This window comes from Pelodiscus sinensis, chromosome 12, assembly GCF_049634645.1.
Source record: "Pelodiscus sinensis isolate JC-2024 chromosome 12, ASM4963464v1, whole genome shotgun sequence".
Taxonomy (NCBI): Eukaryota; Metazoa; Chordata; order Testudines; family Trionychidae; genus Pelodiscus; species Pelodiscus sinensis.
In genome coordinates this window covers 25,144,789-25,159,116 of record NC_134722.1, presented here as the reverse complement: position 1 = coordinate 25,159,116, position 14,328 = coordinate 25,144,789, and the positions used below count along the sequence as shown (strand labels likewise).

The following is a 14,328-nucleotide window of genomic DNA, read 5'->3' as shown; positions in this document are numbered from 1 at the left end:
TGCATGGGTTGTTTCTTGTAGTATTAACTGGCACATTGCAGTACATTTTTTAGTCTCCTACAGCATAATTTCCAGAACATCAGCACCTAACACACCTTTTACAGTATTCTCACATGTTATTGATATGGAATTCTCTCTGTCATTTAGTCATGCCAACCTGTTTCAGGCCTCATGCTTTCTGCAGCTACATATCTTGCAAATCTCAAACTTGTAGGTCTTCTGTTATACTCTTATCTTACTGATATACCTAACTCACACTTAACCAGTGATATACAGTTATTAATGCTATTCCACTATGGTATGATCATATTTATATTTTACCACTTTAACCCTACAACTCAAATTTAATCCATTAAATATGCAATGATTAGAGAATTCTACAGCATTTAGTTCTCATGTTAACTCATTTTAGTTATTTTTCATGTTTTCATACATAGTGGTGCTTATTTTGTGCCTGTGCCTAAAGATTTGGGCTTCAGAGACTGGAAAAATTTAGCTCCTCTCTTCCTCTCCTTTTGCTCCCTACCTTTAAAGTTCCCCTGAATCCACCCATTTCATGTCCCTCATCTATGCTGAACCATGTGCCACCTTCTACATGACAATCTCCTCCTGGATGTAGTGCCCCAGGCCTTCCCCTCTCCTCCTGTGACTTATTGGCTTATTGGCCTCCAAAGTGGGACAGTTTAGCCAAAAGACGCCAGTCATCCAAGAAAGGACAAAGAATTCATATAGATACACTTGGTCATGAAATCCTTTGACATTATTCCTGGTATCTTCACAGCAGTGTAGGCTGATCATTGAGATGGCTGATCATTCAAATTAACTGAAGATCTTTCAAATTATATGCTAGTATTATATCTGTAGATGAGAACTCATATTTTTGACAGCCTTTAAATATTTTCTTTCTTCATTTTGTGTGTTCAGATTAGGTAGGGAATGCATTTCTTAATTTATTAACAAATGGGCTAACTTTGTGATATTTGATCATTTCTAAAACAGTATCTGAGCATGCAGAGACTTTTCATATAACTGGGTCTTTTGTTTCACTAGAGAAAATGTCTTAATTGGAAAGAGAATTTTCAAAAAACTATGTAACTTTAACTGTCTTTTGAAAAATAGAATGGGGATTTCAGAGAGGTGATTAATGTGACTTAAAGGATCTTTGTAACACATGAGTAAATGGATAAATTACTTTTTTGATCTTGTTGTTGGCCGTCTCACTTAGTGCAATTTCTTTTCCCCAGAAACCAAAATTTTAGGCTCTCACCTATAGATATTAAAATCATTGCAACAGGCAAATACACTTATTTTGAAATATCTTGTTTGCTCAGAAATATTCTGTTTATGCATTTTCATTGTGAATATGTATCTTTCTCCCTTGAAAGCCATCTATTTATTGAAGTGACACTGACTGCTGAGAGAGCTGATCCCCAACAGGATCAGTTACTGTTAAACTTGGCCAACAAGCAGCTTATGACTCAACCAGCAGATGTTTCTGCAAGCTTAGGTCAAAGGGAACTTATGGACTCTTTACTCCTAGAATTAAATGCCAGGAAAGTCAACACCAGGTACACACAGTTGACCTGACCAGTAGCTGGAGCAACTGAACTAGGGCCCTGAGGAGTTGGAAAGACTAACGCATTAGTCTGTTGAGCCAGTGTGCTGGCGACAGTCCAGTAGTTTCAGACAACTGACTATCTGATTGTATGCCTGGATTTTAATAATGATTTTGTGTACTTATTTGATGCTCCTGACAGGTGCCCCTGTGAACAAAATCTCACTGGGCTATCTCATATGAATATTTTACAATCAATCATACTTTGATCTACGTTGCATATGTGCATTTTACATTAAATTTAGTTTTTCACAAAATCAAATCCTAAGCCCCGATGTAATGGAAAGAAAATGATCAACATAGCGCTGCAGTCAGTTGTGCTTGGACTCACATTGTTTTTACATGTAGGTGAAATGATTTCTGTGGTCTTAACCCTTCTCTGTTCATCTTTTTAAAATGGTAAGGACATGGGGCACTATCCTGCAGTCTGGATCAAGCTGAAATTACCTTGCCTTTAATGGCAGTTTGCTTGTGTCGGGAATGTTGGATTGAAGCCATAATGCATATATATTGAGATAATATAATCAGCTATAGTACCATAGGTTTACAGCTTTTCTTTCAATAGCATAGTGTCCTGAGCTAGTAATACAGGACTTAAAACACCTATCTACCTTTCTATGGTCACAAAATATATAAAACATGATGAAGGGAAATAATTTATAAACTTTGCAATAACTCCTGGAATTTTTAGTTTTACAACATAATATGAAAGTTGAAGTATTACAGAATTAATTTCAAGGCTATTCTGTCACCTTTCGGATAAATTAGTTGAACTGAATTATCAGATATCTGCTGTTTTCCAAGCTGGGAAGAATTAATACCGTCTTTCACATTATGAATTGTATGGAAGTAAAAGTTAATCCATTTATGAAAAAGCAAAACAAAAAATACTAACTTCAATTTCATTGAACATTCCACAAATCCAGCTCCAGTTCTGAATCTTGGTGTCATTATTATTATGACTCTTGTGAAAATAAATTATTCAAAATAAATTAAAGTGTGAATGGTTTTTTATAAACAATAAAAAACCCTCAGTGCATCTTTTTACTGAAAAAAACAAACAAGCCCACTTCCTTCTCCCTCCCGCCCCCCAACAACATGTAGCAGAACAGAATTTCTGAAGAATATTTTGGAGTTACTGAATTTCCAGCACCAATTATGTATCATTCTAGTGTTTGGATCCTAACTTTTAAATGTACACAAAATAAAATAGAATATATTCTTGAGAAAAAGAGATTTTGCTAAGTCACATGGAAAGTAACAATAAACTGAACAAGTTGTCTGCATTCTTTGAATCTCTCTATTATATTGTTAGTCAGATTTCCAAATGCTTCTCCTTTTCTTTCAATGTCTTATAAATCAACATAGTTTATAATCGAGGATTTTGATTGTCTCGTAATCCTTCACTTGTCAAAGAAGCTTCAAAATACCTTGCAAACTAGAAAGATACCTATAGTATTTTAGAAAGTAAATGGTCTTCCCAGTTCAGAATGGAAAAAATGGAGTCTCATAAAATTCTTTCTGCTTTTGTTAATGACTCTAATTTTAGGGTAATTTGGAACCCCCTTATTATATTTGCTCTCTAATACATAGAAATTACCTTGGAAACGTATGGTTATATTGGAACATAGTTTTTAAAGCAGTTCACCAACTGTACTCAGTAAAGAATTTGATTAATCAGTACTATAATATCTATTCTGTAGCTTTGTCATGTTTTCTTTGTTTTCATGATACTATCAATTGTTTAGTATTGGAAGATGGGTATCAATCCCAATAAGTTTTCAATTTAGTCTCCATTCTCAAACTTCACTGACTTAGTTGCTCAGTCACCGCTTTACTAAAATGGGTTTTAATAAAATTTCCATAGTTAAATAAAACTATCCTATGTTGAATCAATGTTTTCTCTGCATTTTGCAAGAATATTTCTTTGCCCCCATATTTCTTAAATCTACATTAGAAAAAAATTATATATTCAGGGCCAGATTCTCACACCAATGTAAATCTGGAATAGCACCGCAGAAGTGCATGAAGTTTGAAATTAATTTAAATGAGAACAGAATTTGGACTAATGTTTTTTGTGTTCTATCAGATTGGACAGTGGTGTAATGATGGTTTTAAATATAAATGAACCCCCGCTGCACACATTCCTGTTAAGATTTAACTATTTCCAGCTATGTCTTTTAGTATTGCCTACAAATCAGTCAAAGAAGAATAGGTCAACCATACTGCCCTACTGTTTATGTATTAATCATCTGGCAAATAAACCACTCCATATCCTACCCACCCTCAGTAATATTTGTGATGTAATTTGTTTGGATGCCCAAATGTCACCAGCGTTGATTGTAAAAGATGAAAAAAATGTACTTGCTCAGCACACCAAGCTCTGGGCTAAAATGTAAGCATGAAATCTCTGGTTTATTTTTGTAATAATGTTTACAGCTGTTTAATGACCCTGAAAAGGTTCAGTAGTCTGGTGCTCTATATTTCTTAACCAGGAGTGTATTATGCTTATAACAGCCTTAGTTAAACAGTTTCAGCTACCACAATAAGAGCAACATTTAATAAAAATTCAGTATGTATTCTATGAAGTTTTCTCAGTGATACTTATTTATGAGTCACTTAGAATAAAAATCATTTATAGCTATCTAGAATTTGTCAATTGACCAGATGGTGTAAGATGCACTTACAAGAATATTTCTCCTGGGATAAATAAATTCTGTGGGCTAGATCCTGAAAGTGCATATACAGTTGAGAACACTTTTATGGACATGTAACTACTTACAGGATCAGGGCCTCAAAGAGCATTGCATTTAAACATGCAAACTGGTAATCCATTACTGTGCTTTCTGACTCTTTTAACTAGCCTTATCTGAGAGATAACATCACAGCAACATGGTAAATGGTGGCTGAACATGGTTCATTCTGTTTTCAAAGACTACGTATTTTTAAAACTATTTATTATCTGGGGGATGGAGAGGTTTTGTTTCTAGCAGAGGAAAACCAGGCTTTTCATTTGAAATTATTGTGAGCTGTGGGGGAGGAGTAACAGGCATTTCTGGTGTTAACCATATTTTAAATTCCAGTAATCCATTTCAGATACTTAAATATAATCTGTATTCAGTTGAAATAGTTAAAGTCAGAATTTTAGTTATTGATACCGCAGAAAAAATCTGGAGGGCAAAAATGTGAGTGAAATCAAAAGAGCTATTAGCACCATCAAAGGCAATTGAATAGCTCACTGTATCTTTGTATGAAAGATGAGAGAGTATTTTGATAATGAATGTGTCAGTGGTGGGTTTCATAAACTGTGAGTACCTTTAGCATGGAAATAGGAAAATTTTCAGCTCAAGTAGAAAACTGCTGTCATCTCACGTTTTCGTTAGCTAGTTACTCAGGTCTCAATCCTACTCTCTCATATATGAGCTCTATTGCAACATATGCTGGAAAGTCAGTTGTTCTCTAGCATGCAACATGGTTAGAATTCACCATCCAGTACTGGGGAATCACTTTCATTTAATCTAACTTTATATCTAGACAGGAAATAAGGTTCCTTTTTGCACTAATGGAGCCAGGTATGCCACGGTGCTCTATGCATTGCTAAAATGGAAGGAAAGGAGAGAACTGTGAGTTTGACAACATAATTTAGATAGAAGTAATAATGTTTACTAAGCAATTTTTAACAAAGTTTGACTTTCCTAATTTTAGTTCTTAAGTTAAACATTCTTATTATTAGACTCTCATGCAAAAAAGTATTGAGTCTCTTGTATAATACTTTTATGAGCAGTATTATTGTATAATACTCAACCCCGGTCATGGGTTGAGTTTAAACCTTATTGAGATTGATGGGTGTGAATACACCATTCAGATAACATATCTCTAAAGGTATATTAATCACAAGCCTTCACCTTAGGAAAAAGGATTATGTGAATTCACTCAGGAGCTTTGGACTGTATGAAAGAGAAGGCTTTTGGCTTAATTTTGTGTATGTGAGAAAGTACACAAAACCAGAGAATGACAGAAACAGTCCAGAGAAATCGAAGCAGCACCTATAAGCACAGTATGACACTGGGAGAAGCTAAAGAGAGTACGTCTGGGTCTGGTGCTGTCTAAAGAGGCTTGGAGCTATATACACAGAAGCTATTCCATGGTTTGCGGTCTTCATGTAGGTGGAAAAACAGGACTTTATACATTATTTGTAAATAAAGATTTCATCAAAGAAAATACCAGAGTTTATCAATCAATCAACTGGAATATCCTCAAACCATTAGAATAAAAAAGGGGAAATGCACATATTTTACAATGGATGAATTTTAAAATTCCTGGAATTCCATTTTTATTTTGGTTTAGGTAAGAACTCACAAGTTTGGATATTTAGCTAAACACTTTTAGTTTGGAGAATTAGGCTGTATTACAGGAATCAACTTTCTTTGTTATTTTTGGTGGTTTCAGAAAACCGAGAAAATACCTTGCTGAAACAAATTAGTGTTTTTAGGAGAGGCTCACACATTGCCTTACAAAACTTTTATCTTAAAAGTTTGTGTTTGTAAACATATACTGATTATCTTAGGGTTGATCAAGCTCGCACTGTAGTTAATGACAAATTTTCCTGTGACTTTAATGTGATTAGGTTACCATCAAGTGATCCATCCACTATCACCCATTCCAGAGTCTAAGGACACAATTCCTGCCCAATAACCACTGATGGACCTCTCCACCATGAATTTATCTACCTCTTTTTTGAATCCTGTTAAAAGCCTAACCCATGCATAACAGAAGATGGCTTCAACCCATCAACCTTTGGGCTGTGGACCCAGAATATTTCTGCTGCCCTACTCTGTTCTGTGTGTGTTAAGAGATCTTGGTTACACTCTTGGCAGGGATCTTCTTGGAGTTTGGCTTCATGTAAGAGAGGGTGAGATGAAAGCATTCTGAAGCATTCAAAAATGAGTCAGATCTCAAACAATCATGAGATAGGTTTAAAAAATATGACATTTTAACAATTTGTTTTGTGTTCTTTGTATTAGCCTGGTAGTTTCTGGGCCATCAGGTACACTTAAATCATGTTTTCAAGCATGGCTGTGACACCAGGCTACAAGCATACATCTCAAAAAATAAACAAGCTTTGCCCAGGAAAACTATGTTTCTCACCTAAGGTGTGTCTAGACTACAGGGTTTTGTCGACAAAAGTGTACTTTTGTCAACAAAACTATACCTGCATCTACACTACTGCCAAGTTCCGTCGACAGAACTTGGCAGTTTTGTCGACGGTGGTAAACCTCATTCTACGAAGAATAACGCCTTTTGTCGACATAGTTCTGTCGACAGAAGGTGTTATTGCATCTATACTCTAATGTCGACAAAGTGGCTTGCTTTGTCGACAGATCTGGTTGTAGTCTAGACATTCTTTGTCGACAGAAGCTTTGTCGACAGTATCTAGACGTACCCCTACTCACTTGACATCACAAACTGGGACTGTAGAAAAATATAAAATGTTACATGACTTGCATTATGCTCTCCATAGTGGGAGATGTGTATATATGAACGTATTAGAAACCAGGAGCAGGGATTTGAAGTAGAAGGGCTTGTTTTTCACTAGGGAGAAAGAGGGCAAAGTGTGCTGTTGATATGGTGGGGAGAAATTCAAAATAACTTACATTTTTTTAAGAGGAACCACTGAAAAACTTTCAACTTTTCAGCTGTGGCAGCTACACGGTTTTTTTTAAGTCCATCTTTGAGGAAAATAACTACAAAGTTAACATAAATGCCAAAAATTATAAAACAAACCCAAGTCCAACAATTATAGGTTAGAAATTATACTTAGTGCTAACGATCAGAATTAATAAATACCACTGGGATCTGACAAAGTTTTCAAACTTTGATAAGGGATAATGCTACAATTAACCACCTTGTCTTCCAGAAAAAACTTAAGGGCACTAATTCCCATCGAGGTCAACTGAATAAAATAAACTTGGGGTGTATATATCAAGCTGTTTTAGAAAAATGACATTCTAAGAAGACTCTTTTAAAATATCCTGGATTTTTAAATTCTCGTGTCTTCAAGATGCCTTGTCTGATTAACCTCAAACCTGGGAAAAACAAATCACCCGCAGTTAGAAACCAACACAAGAAATTTAAAACAAAAAATAGCTTATTTGAAGGTGGTAAAAGGGATGTAGAGTCAAAATAGATTTAATAGGAAAGCAAGGAATAAAAAAATTGCTCCCATTCACATGTATCTAATTCTGCTTATCGGTGGTCTAGTGGGTTGAACCCAGCATGGGAGCCAGGAATTGTAATAATTTACTATGCAGTCTTCATTGAATAATTGAATCACTCTGTATGTGTTTCCTCACCTATATGAGGCTTACCTATAACCAGGTTTATGTATGTGTAAAACACTGTTGTATAGAGAGTAAGTGCTAAGTATTATAAATGTTTACATACTTTTACATCTAATCTACATATTTATTTATAAATAATGCTAAATGTTAGAAATGGGCCCAGACAGAAACCCTGATTCTGAACACCTCTGAACTTTGGAAAAGTTCTGATCTGGATACAAACATGAACTTTGTGGTTCAGGCACATCTTTAATATTCATCAATGTGTATTTCCTCTTTTTCCCATATAAAATCTGAATCACAACGCCAGTCATCCTGTTAAGGAAAACTAAATGGGTCTCCCTATAGACACCAACTAGGCTTCTCTTATGCTTTGATCCTGCAAATAATTAAGCGCATGTTTAAGTTTGCTTTAAAAAATTGTTCCATGAGCACAGTTACAAACATCTTGGCTACGTCTAGACTGGCCACAAATTCCGGAAAAGGGATGCAAATCAGGTAAGTCAGCATAGGGAAATCTGCGGGGGATTTAAATATCCCCCGCGGATTTAAATAAACATGTCTGCTGCTTTTTTTCCGGCTTGGGGAAAAGCCGGAAAAAAAGTGTCTAGACTGGTGCGATCCTCCGGGATAAAGCCCTTTTCCGGAGGATCTCTTATTGAAAGTAGGAATAAGAGATCCTCCGGAAAAGGGCTTTATTCTGGAGGATCGCGCCAGTCTAGACGCTTTTTTTCCGGCTTTTCCCCAAGCCGGAAAAAAAGCGGCGGACATGTTTATTTAAATCCGCGGCGGATATTTAAATCCCCCACGGATTTCCCTATGCTGACTTACCTGATTTGCATCCCTTTTCCGGAATTTGTGGTCAGTCTAGACGTAGCCCTTAAGTATTTGCCAGATCTGAGCCAAACATGCTGCCGTTGTAGCAAGTCAAGTTTTGGTGAAGATGTTTCTGTGTCCAGAAAGTTGAATAAATTAATTAACTAATCAGTAAGAAGTGAAGATATTTGGTAATTTTATGGTGGAGAAAGTGTCAGATTAGATCTGTAAAAAAGATATATATTCAGGATGTTTCCATCTAACCTTACAGTTTCTTATTGGTCAAAAGTCATTAATGTAAAACTTTAAATTTTAAATAGAATTTTATAGAAGCATTATTTCTGAATTGATTAGAGAATGTGGCAAGAATAGAAGATTATGGACAATTATGCAGACCAGAACTGAGTACTTGGGTTTAACAAACAGCTTTGAGTTCTAATTTTCTGCAATATATATACAGAAGGTACTATTTGAACTCATTACTGTGTATTGGGAAATTATTTAAAAAACTTAAATTTATTGATACTTCCTATTGCACCTTCTCTGGCTTTTAATTGGTTTTATCTAGTTCTGTAAAAGAACTATTTAAAGTGGAGTCCCTTATATCACATATCTTATCCATCAAAAGATAGAGATATTTCTCTACAACTTGTAAGTTTTTTTTGAAAACTGAAGGGTCTCAACAATGAATTAAAATATTTAACAGAAGATAATTTATGCATTTTTGATGGGCATTGTTTTGTAATAGCAAAATAACAATGTTTTGTAACAGAAGGGTTAAATCTTAATCTCAGAGGTTTACAAAGCTGCTAGTCGCAGTCTCCTTAAAATTTAATATACCTCGTTAATGCTTACTTGCAAACACTGAAGGATTTTTATGATTATAATCATGTGTTACAGCACCTAGTACTGTTTCTAAGCAGCATACTAATCAGCTTAATGAGATATTACTGCACTTTTTGTTGACTGAAGCAAAATCCCTTTTATTGTTCTAAAGCTTGTCCTTTACTTTATTTTTTCCAAAAACATTATTGTGTTTTATTGTATACCAGTAAATATCATGCTTTAGTTTTTTGTCAAATCATAAAGCTATCTTTCTCATTGTGGAATGTGTAATATATTGAAAATGGTTAATAGAACTGAAAGTTATAAATGAATTTCTATTTTTTGCTTTTTGTTCATGTTTTTTCAAATGGAAATGGGAGTTATGCTTAATGTTTCATTTCTGATAGCTTGAAAAATAAACAGGTGCAATTTCACAGGATGTAGGAGACATTGAAAGCTTATGGCACCTCTTTAGTAATTAAATATTTAAATTGGCAAGAAGTTATTTTAAAATACTAATTAATAATTTCAATCAGTAAACATACAGTTCAATGAATGCAGTATATAATTAAGAAGAAATATGATCACAACTGTATGATATAATTAGTATTTAATATTTTTATTGTTTTCTAATATAATATTTTTGCATTATGTGTACGTAAAACATAACATGCAAATATTATGTCCGCAGATATAGTTGATTCACTGCTTATAACTATTTTGTAGTACAAATCTAAACTATCTCCTTATTTTCAGGGATGGAGGAAGCTAGTTTGTGCCTTGGTGTTTCTTCAGCTGTACCAGAAACTGACGCCCATCTCAATAGTACCATACTTAATGGCCAGTATTCAATGAGCCAGAAGCTGCATCAGATAACTTCACAGCTCAGTCATGCCTTTCCAGAACTTCAAAACAGGCAGAACACTGAGGAGAAGGCATCAGCACTGCTAGAAGACAAAAGTCATGTGACTATAGCAAATCAGCCAATCAGCAGTCAAATGGCCCTGTTAGCCAACCAGCTCAATAGAGATGTTGACACCAGTTTGAATGGAAGAGTGGATTTGCAACAATTTTTAAATGGACAAAATCTTGGGATCATGTCTCAGATGAGTGATATTGAGGATGATGCCAGAAAGAACAGAAAGTACCCATGTCCCCTCTGTGGGAAACGCTTTCGATTTAATAGCATTCTATCGCTGCACATGCGCACTCACACTGGAGAGAAACCATTTAAGTGTCCATACTGTGACCACAGAGCAGCTCAGAAAGGCAACCTAAAGATTCACCTACGTACTCACAAACTTGGAAACCTTGGCAAAGGCCGTGGAAGAGTCCGAGAAGAAAATAGGCTTTTACATGAGCTGGAGGAGAGAGCAATTCTGCGAGACAAACAGATGAAAAGCAGCCTTTTGCAGCCACGACCTGATGTGAAACCACAGCAGCATGCGCAGTCCCCACCTCTTGCAAATTGTAATTTGTCTGTGCCTGCAAATCACAGCACATCTGATATTTCGAACCCTGTCCCCTCTCCCAAGCCTGTCAGTGTCCAGGAAGAAGTAGTAGCTCAGACTGCTGGGTTCAGATGCACATTTTGCAAAGGAAAGTTTAAGAAGCGCGAAGAGCTGGACAGGCACATAAGGATCCTGCACAAGCCTTACAAGTGCACGCTGTGTGACTTTGCTGCCTCCCAGGAGGAGGAGCTGATTAGTCATGTGGAGAAAGCTCACATAACTGCAGAGTCAGCTCAAGGCCAGGGATCCAATGGGAATGGAGAACAATCGACCAATGAGTTTCGCTGTGAGGTGTGTGGCCAAGTCTTTAGCCAAGCCTGGTTCCTTAAAGGCCACATGAGGAAGCACAAAGATTCCTTTGAGCACTGCTGTCAGATTTGCGGGAGGCGCTTCAAAGAGCCTTGGTTTCTTAAAAATCACATGAAAGTCCACCTGAATAAATTATCCGTAAAGAACAAATCTCCTAATGATCCTGAAGTACCTGTATCCATCAGCAGCATGTCACAGGAAGCTCATGCAAACTTGTATTCACGCTACTTATCATGTTTGCAAAGCGGCTTTCTTCCTCCTGACAAAGCAAGTTTAAGTGAACAAAATCAGATGTATACCAAAGGAGATTTGCCCATGAAAGAGAAAGAAGTTCTGGGGAAACTCCTTTCACCCATTTCTGGCATTGGCCACAATATTGCGGAAGGGGATAAACACTCTTTATTGGGCTGTCTCAATCTGGTGCCTCCTCTGAAATCCAGCTGCATAGAAAGGTTGCAGGCTGCTGCCAAGGCTGCGGAGATGGATCCAGTAAACAGCTATCAGGCCTGGCAGCTTATGGCAAGGGGAATGGCCATGGAACATGGCTTTTTGTCTAAAGAGCAGCAGATACAGCGCAGCCATGAAGACACTTTGGCAAATGCAGGAGTTATGTTTGATAAGGAGAAGCGGGAGTATGTGTTAGTAGGAGCAGATGGCTCTAAGCAGAAAATGCCTGCTGATTTGGTTCACAGCACTAAAATGGGCAATCAGAGAGACTTGCCAAGCAAACTAGATCCTTTAGAAGGCAGTAGAGATTTTTTGTCACATGGTATGAGCCAGGGACTTGATTATAACATGCAAAGTCATGGAAGTATGAAAGAGAAGCCAACTGAGTGTCCTGACTGTGGAAGGGTTTTTAGAACATACCACCAAGTTGTTGTTCACTCCAGGGTACACAAGAGAGACAGAAAAGCAGAAGAAGAGATCATTCAAAGTAGCCTCGATGAGCGACGTGGATCTGGAAGTGATCAAGAGTCTCAGTCTGTCAGCAGGTCGACAACACCAGGGTCCTCTAACATTACTGAAGAAAGTGGAGTAGGTGGGGGTCTCTCACAGACAGGAAGTGCACAGGAGGACAGTCCACATCCTTCCTCACCTTCCTCTTCAGGTATGCTCATTTATCCATCACCAGTTTTGACTGAGAAATCAGATACAATCTTGTAGTAGTTTATATAAATTACTAGTGTTGTTTTTCCTTACAGTTCCCTCATAGTTTGTAAAGCTGTGGTGCAGCCTAGTATTTTGGGTTCTCTCTCTTTTTTTTTTAATGTCCCTTCATACTTTTTGAATGAATTCTCATTTCACTGAGAGATTTTTCATAGGTAAAATTTTCCTGGCCTTTCAGCCATGTTGCAGGAAGCAGTGTATATGAGCAGGGCTTTCACCAAGGAGGGTGTTATTCAGGGCGCCCCTTTCTCCAAGGTTCTAAAGCACCTCTGTTTTAACCCTGCTCTCTCTGTCTCTTCCGGACCCTACTATTTTCGTCAGATGGAAAGGTAAAGCAAGCTACTTTCTTTAAACTCTAGCTCTAATGGGTGTATTGTATTGGCTACAAGCCTCCTGAGAGACACAACCAGATCCTAATCCCCCACCAAGTCAGTTATTTATCTAAGAGATGCACTGCTCCCAGGTCACGTGCTGACTGGAACAAAAAAACATTAAAATCTTTTATTAGTTTTTTGATATAATTGTAATTGATATTTTAATTTTAACATGTAGGCAGCCTTCCTTTTATTCCATGTGCATTTGAAAGTATAAGAAAAATAGAAATTGAACTGAAACATTTTAATTGCATTGTATGTCATGTTAACTTGCTGTGTATAAAATAGCAAGGCAGATAATATTTCACTGAAGATGTCTATAAAATATTGAACTTCCTGATACAATTTTTAAAGTTGCTAGCCTATGACTGCAGAAATAAAATTTCCAAGTGATAACAGGTAAGATTTCTGGCCTCATCTATATTTCCAAAGCCACTTACTAATGGATAGTAAATTGAAAGTTATATCTTCAGCCCTTTATAAAGAAAGCACCTCACTAATACTGTAATCATTCTGCAAGGCTAACAACAGAGGAAATCATGCCATAACAAATACTCTGTTACTAATGGCAACATTGATTTCTGCAATCAGCCATTAAGTCTAGAAAATGAAAGACAGTTTGAGGTACCTTAAGGCATTACATTGCCCACTGTTAAGGATCTGGTAGCAGGCTGTTGAGGGTAATTCTTTTTATTTTTTTTTCAGTTTCGATAAATATTTTAGTATTGGAGGCAATTCACTGTTACAGTTATTAAGTATATGCCAGTTTATTTTTGTTGTTCTTGTCATGCTCCAGTATACTCAACTTCTAAGGCCAAATTAATATAAAAATAAAGTGTTAGTTTGCAGGCTTATTACAAACCAGTAAAGAAATTGTTAAGACACATAAATCTGCCTTCCACATTCCACGGATTCCTATAGTACTTAATGTTGTTGTTTAAATACCCATGAAACACACTGTCTACTCTCACAGTCATAGCCTCGTTCACAATTTATTAGTGGTGAGACACATTAGAAAATGCTATATAGGAACAAGGGTAACAGGCAAGCACTAATTTCATACTATGTATAGTTGTCCACATTGTTTTAAAAGGATTGAAAATATGGCAGGTTAAAGATTTTTTTTTCAATTCGTTAAAATCCTAAACATTATAAAATCATTGTTGTCTTTTTAATGTATAAAGTGTCATCCTGGTTTCATAAAGAGCATGAACATAAAGGGGTTAGAAGTAAATAATCCTTAAATCATGTAGCAAAATTCTTCTAGAATGCTTCTTGGACTTTTAAAAAAGTTTAGAGGATAACAAGAAAAAGAAAACCCAGAAGTTCTGAGACTCTGAATAACCTTGAACTAAATATATATTTAAATA

At 36.3% G+C, this 14,328-nt stretch overlaps 1 protein-coding gene across 18 annotated transcripts in view; it reads left to right on the top strand.

Moving 5' to 3' along the window:
• Positions 1-14,328, top strand: part of ZNF536 (zinc finger protein 536) — a 463,664-nt gene that overhangs the window by 199,774 nt on the left and 249,562 nt on the right. For all 18 annotated transcript variants that reach the window (XM_075940170.1, XM_075940162.1, XM_014572581.3 and 15 more), the window contains one exon: positions 10,354-12,525. In XM_075940170.1, coding sequence (XP_075796285.1) covers positions 10,354-12,525 — 2,172 coding nt within the window. The remainder of the gene's footprint in view (positions 1-10,353; positions 12,526-14,328) is intronic.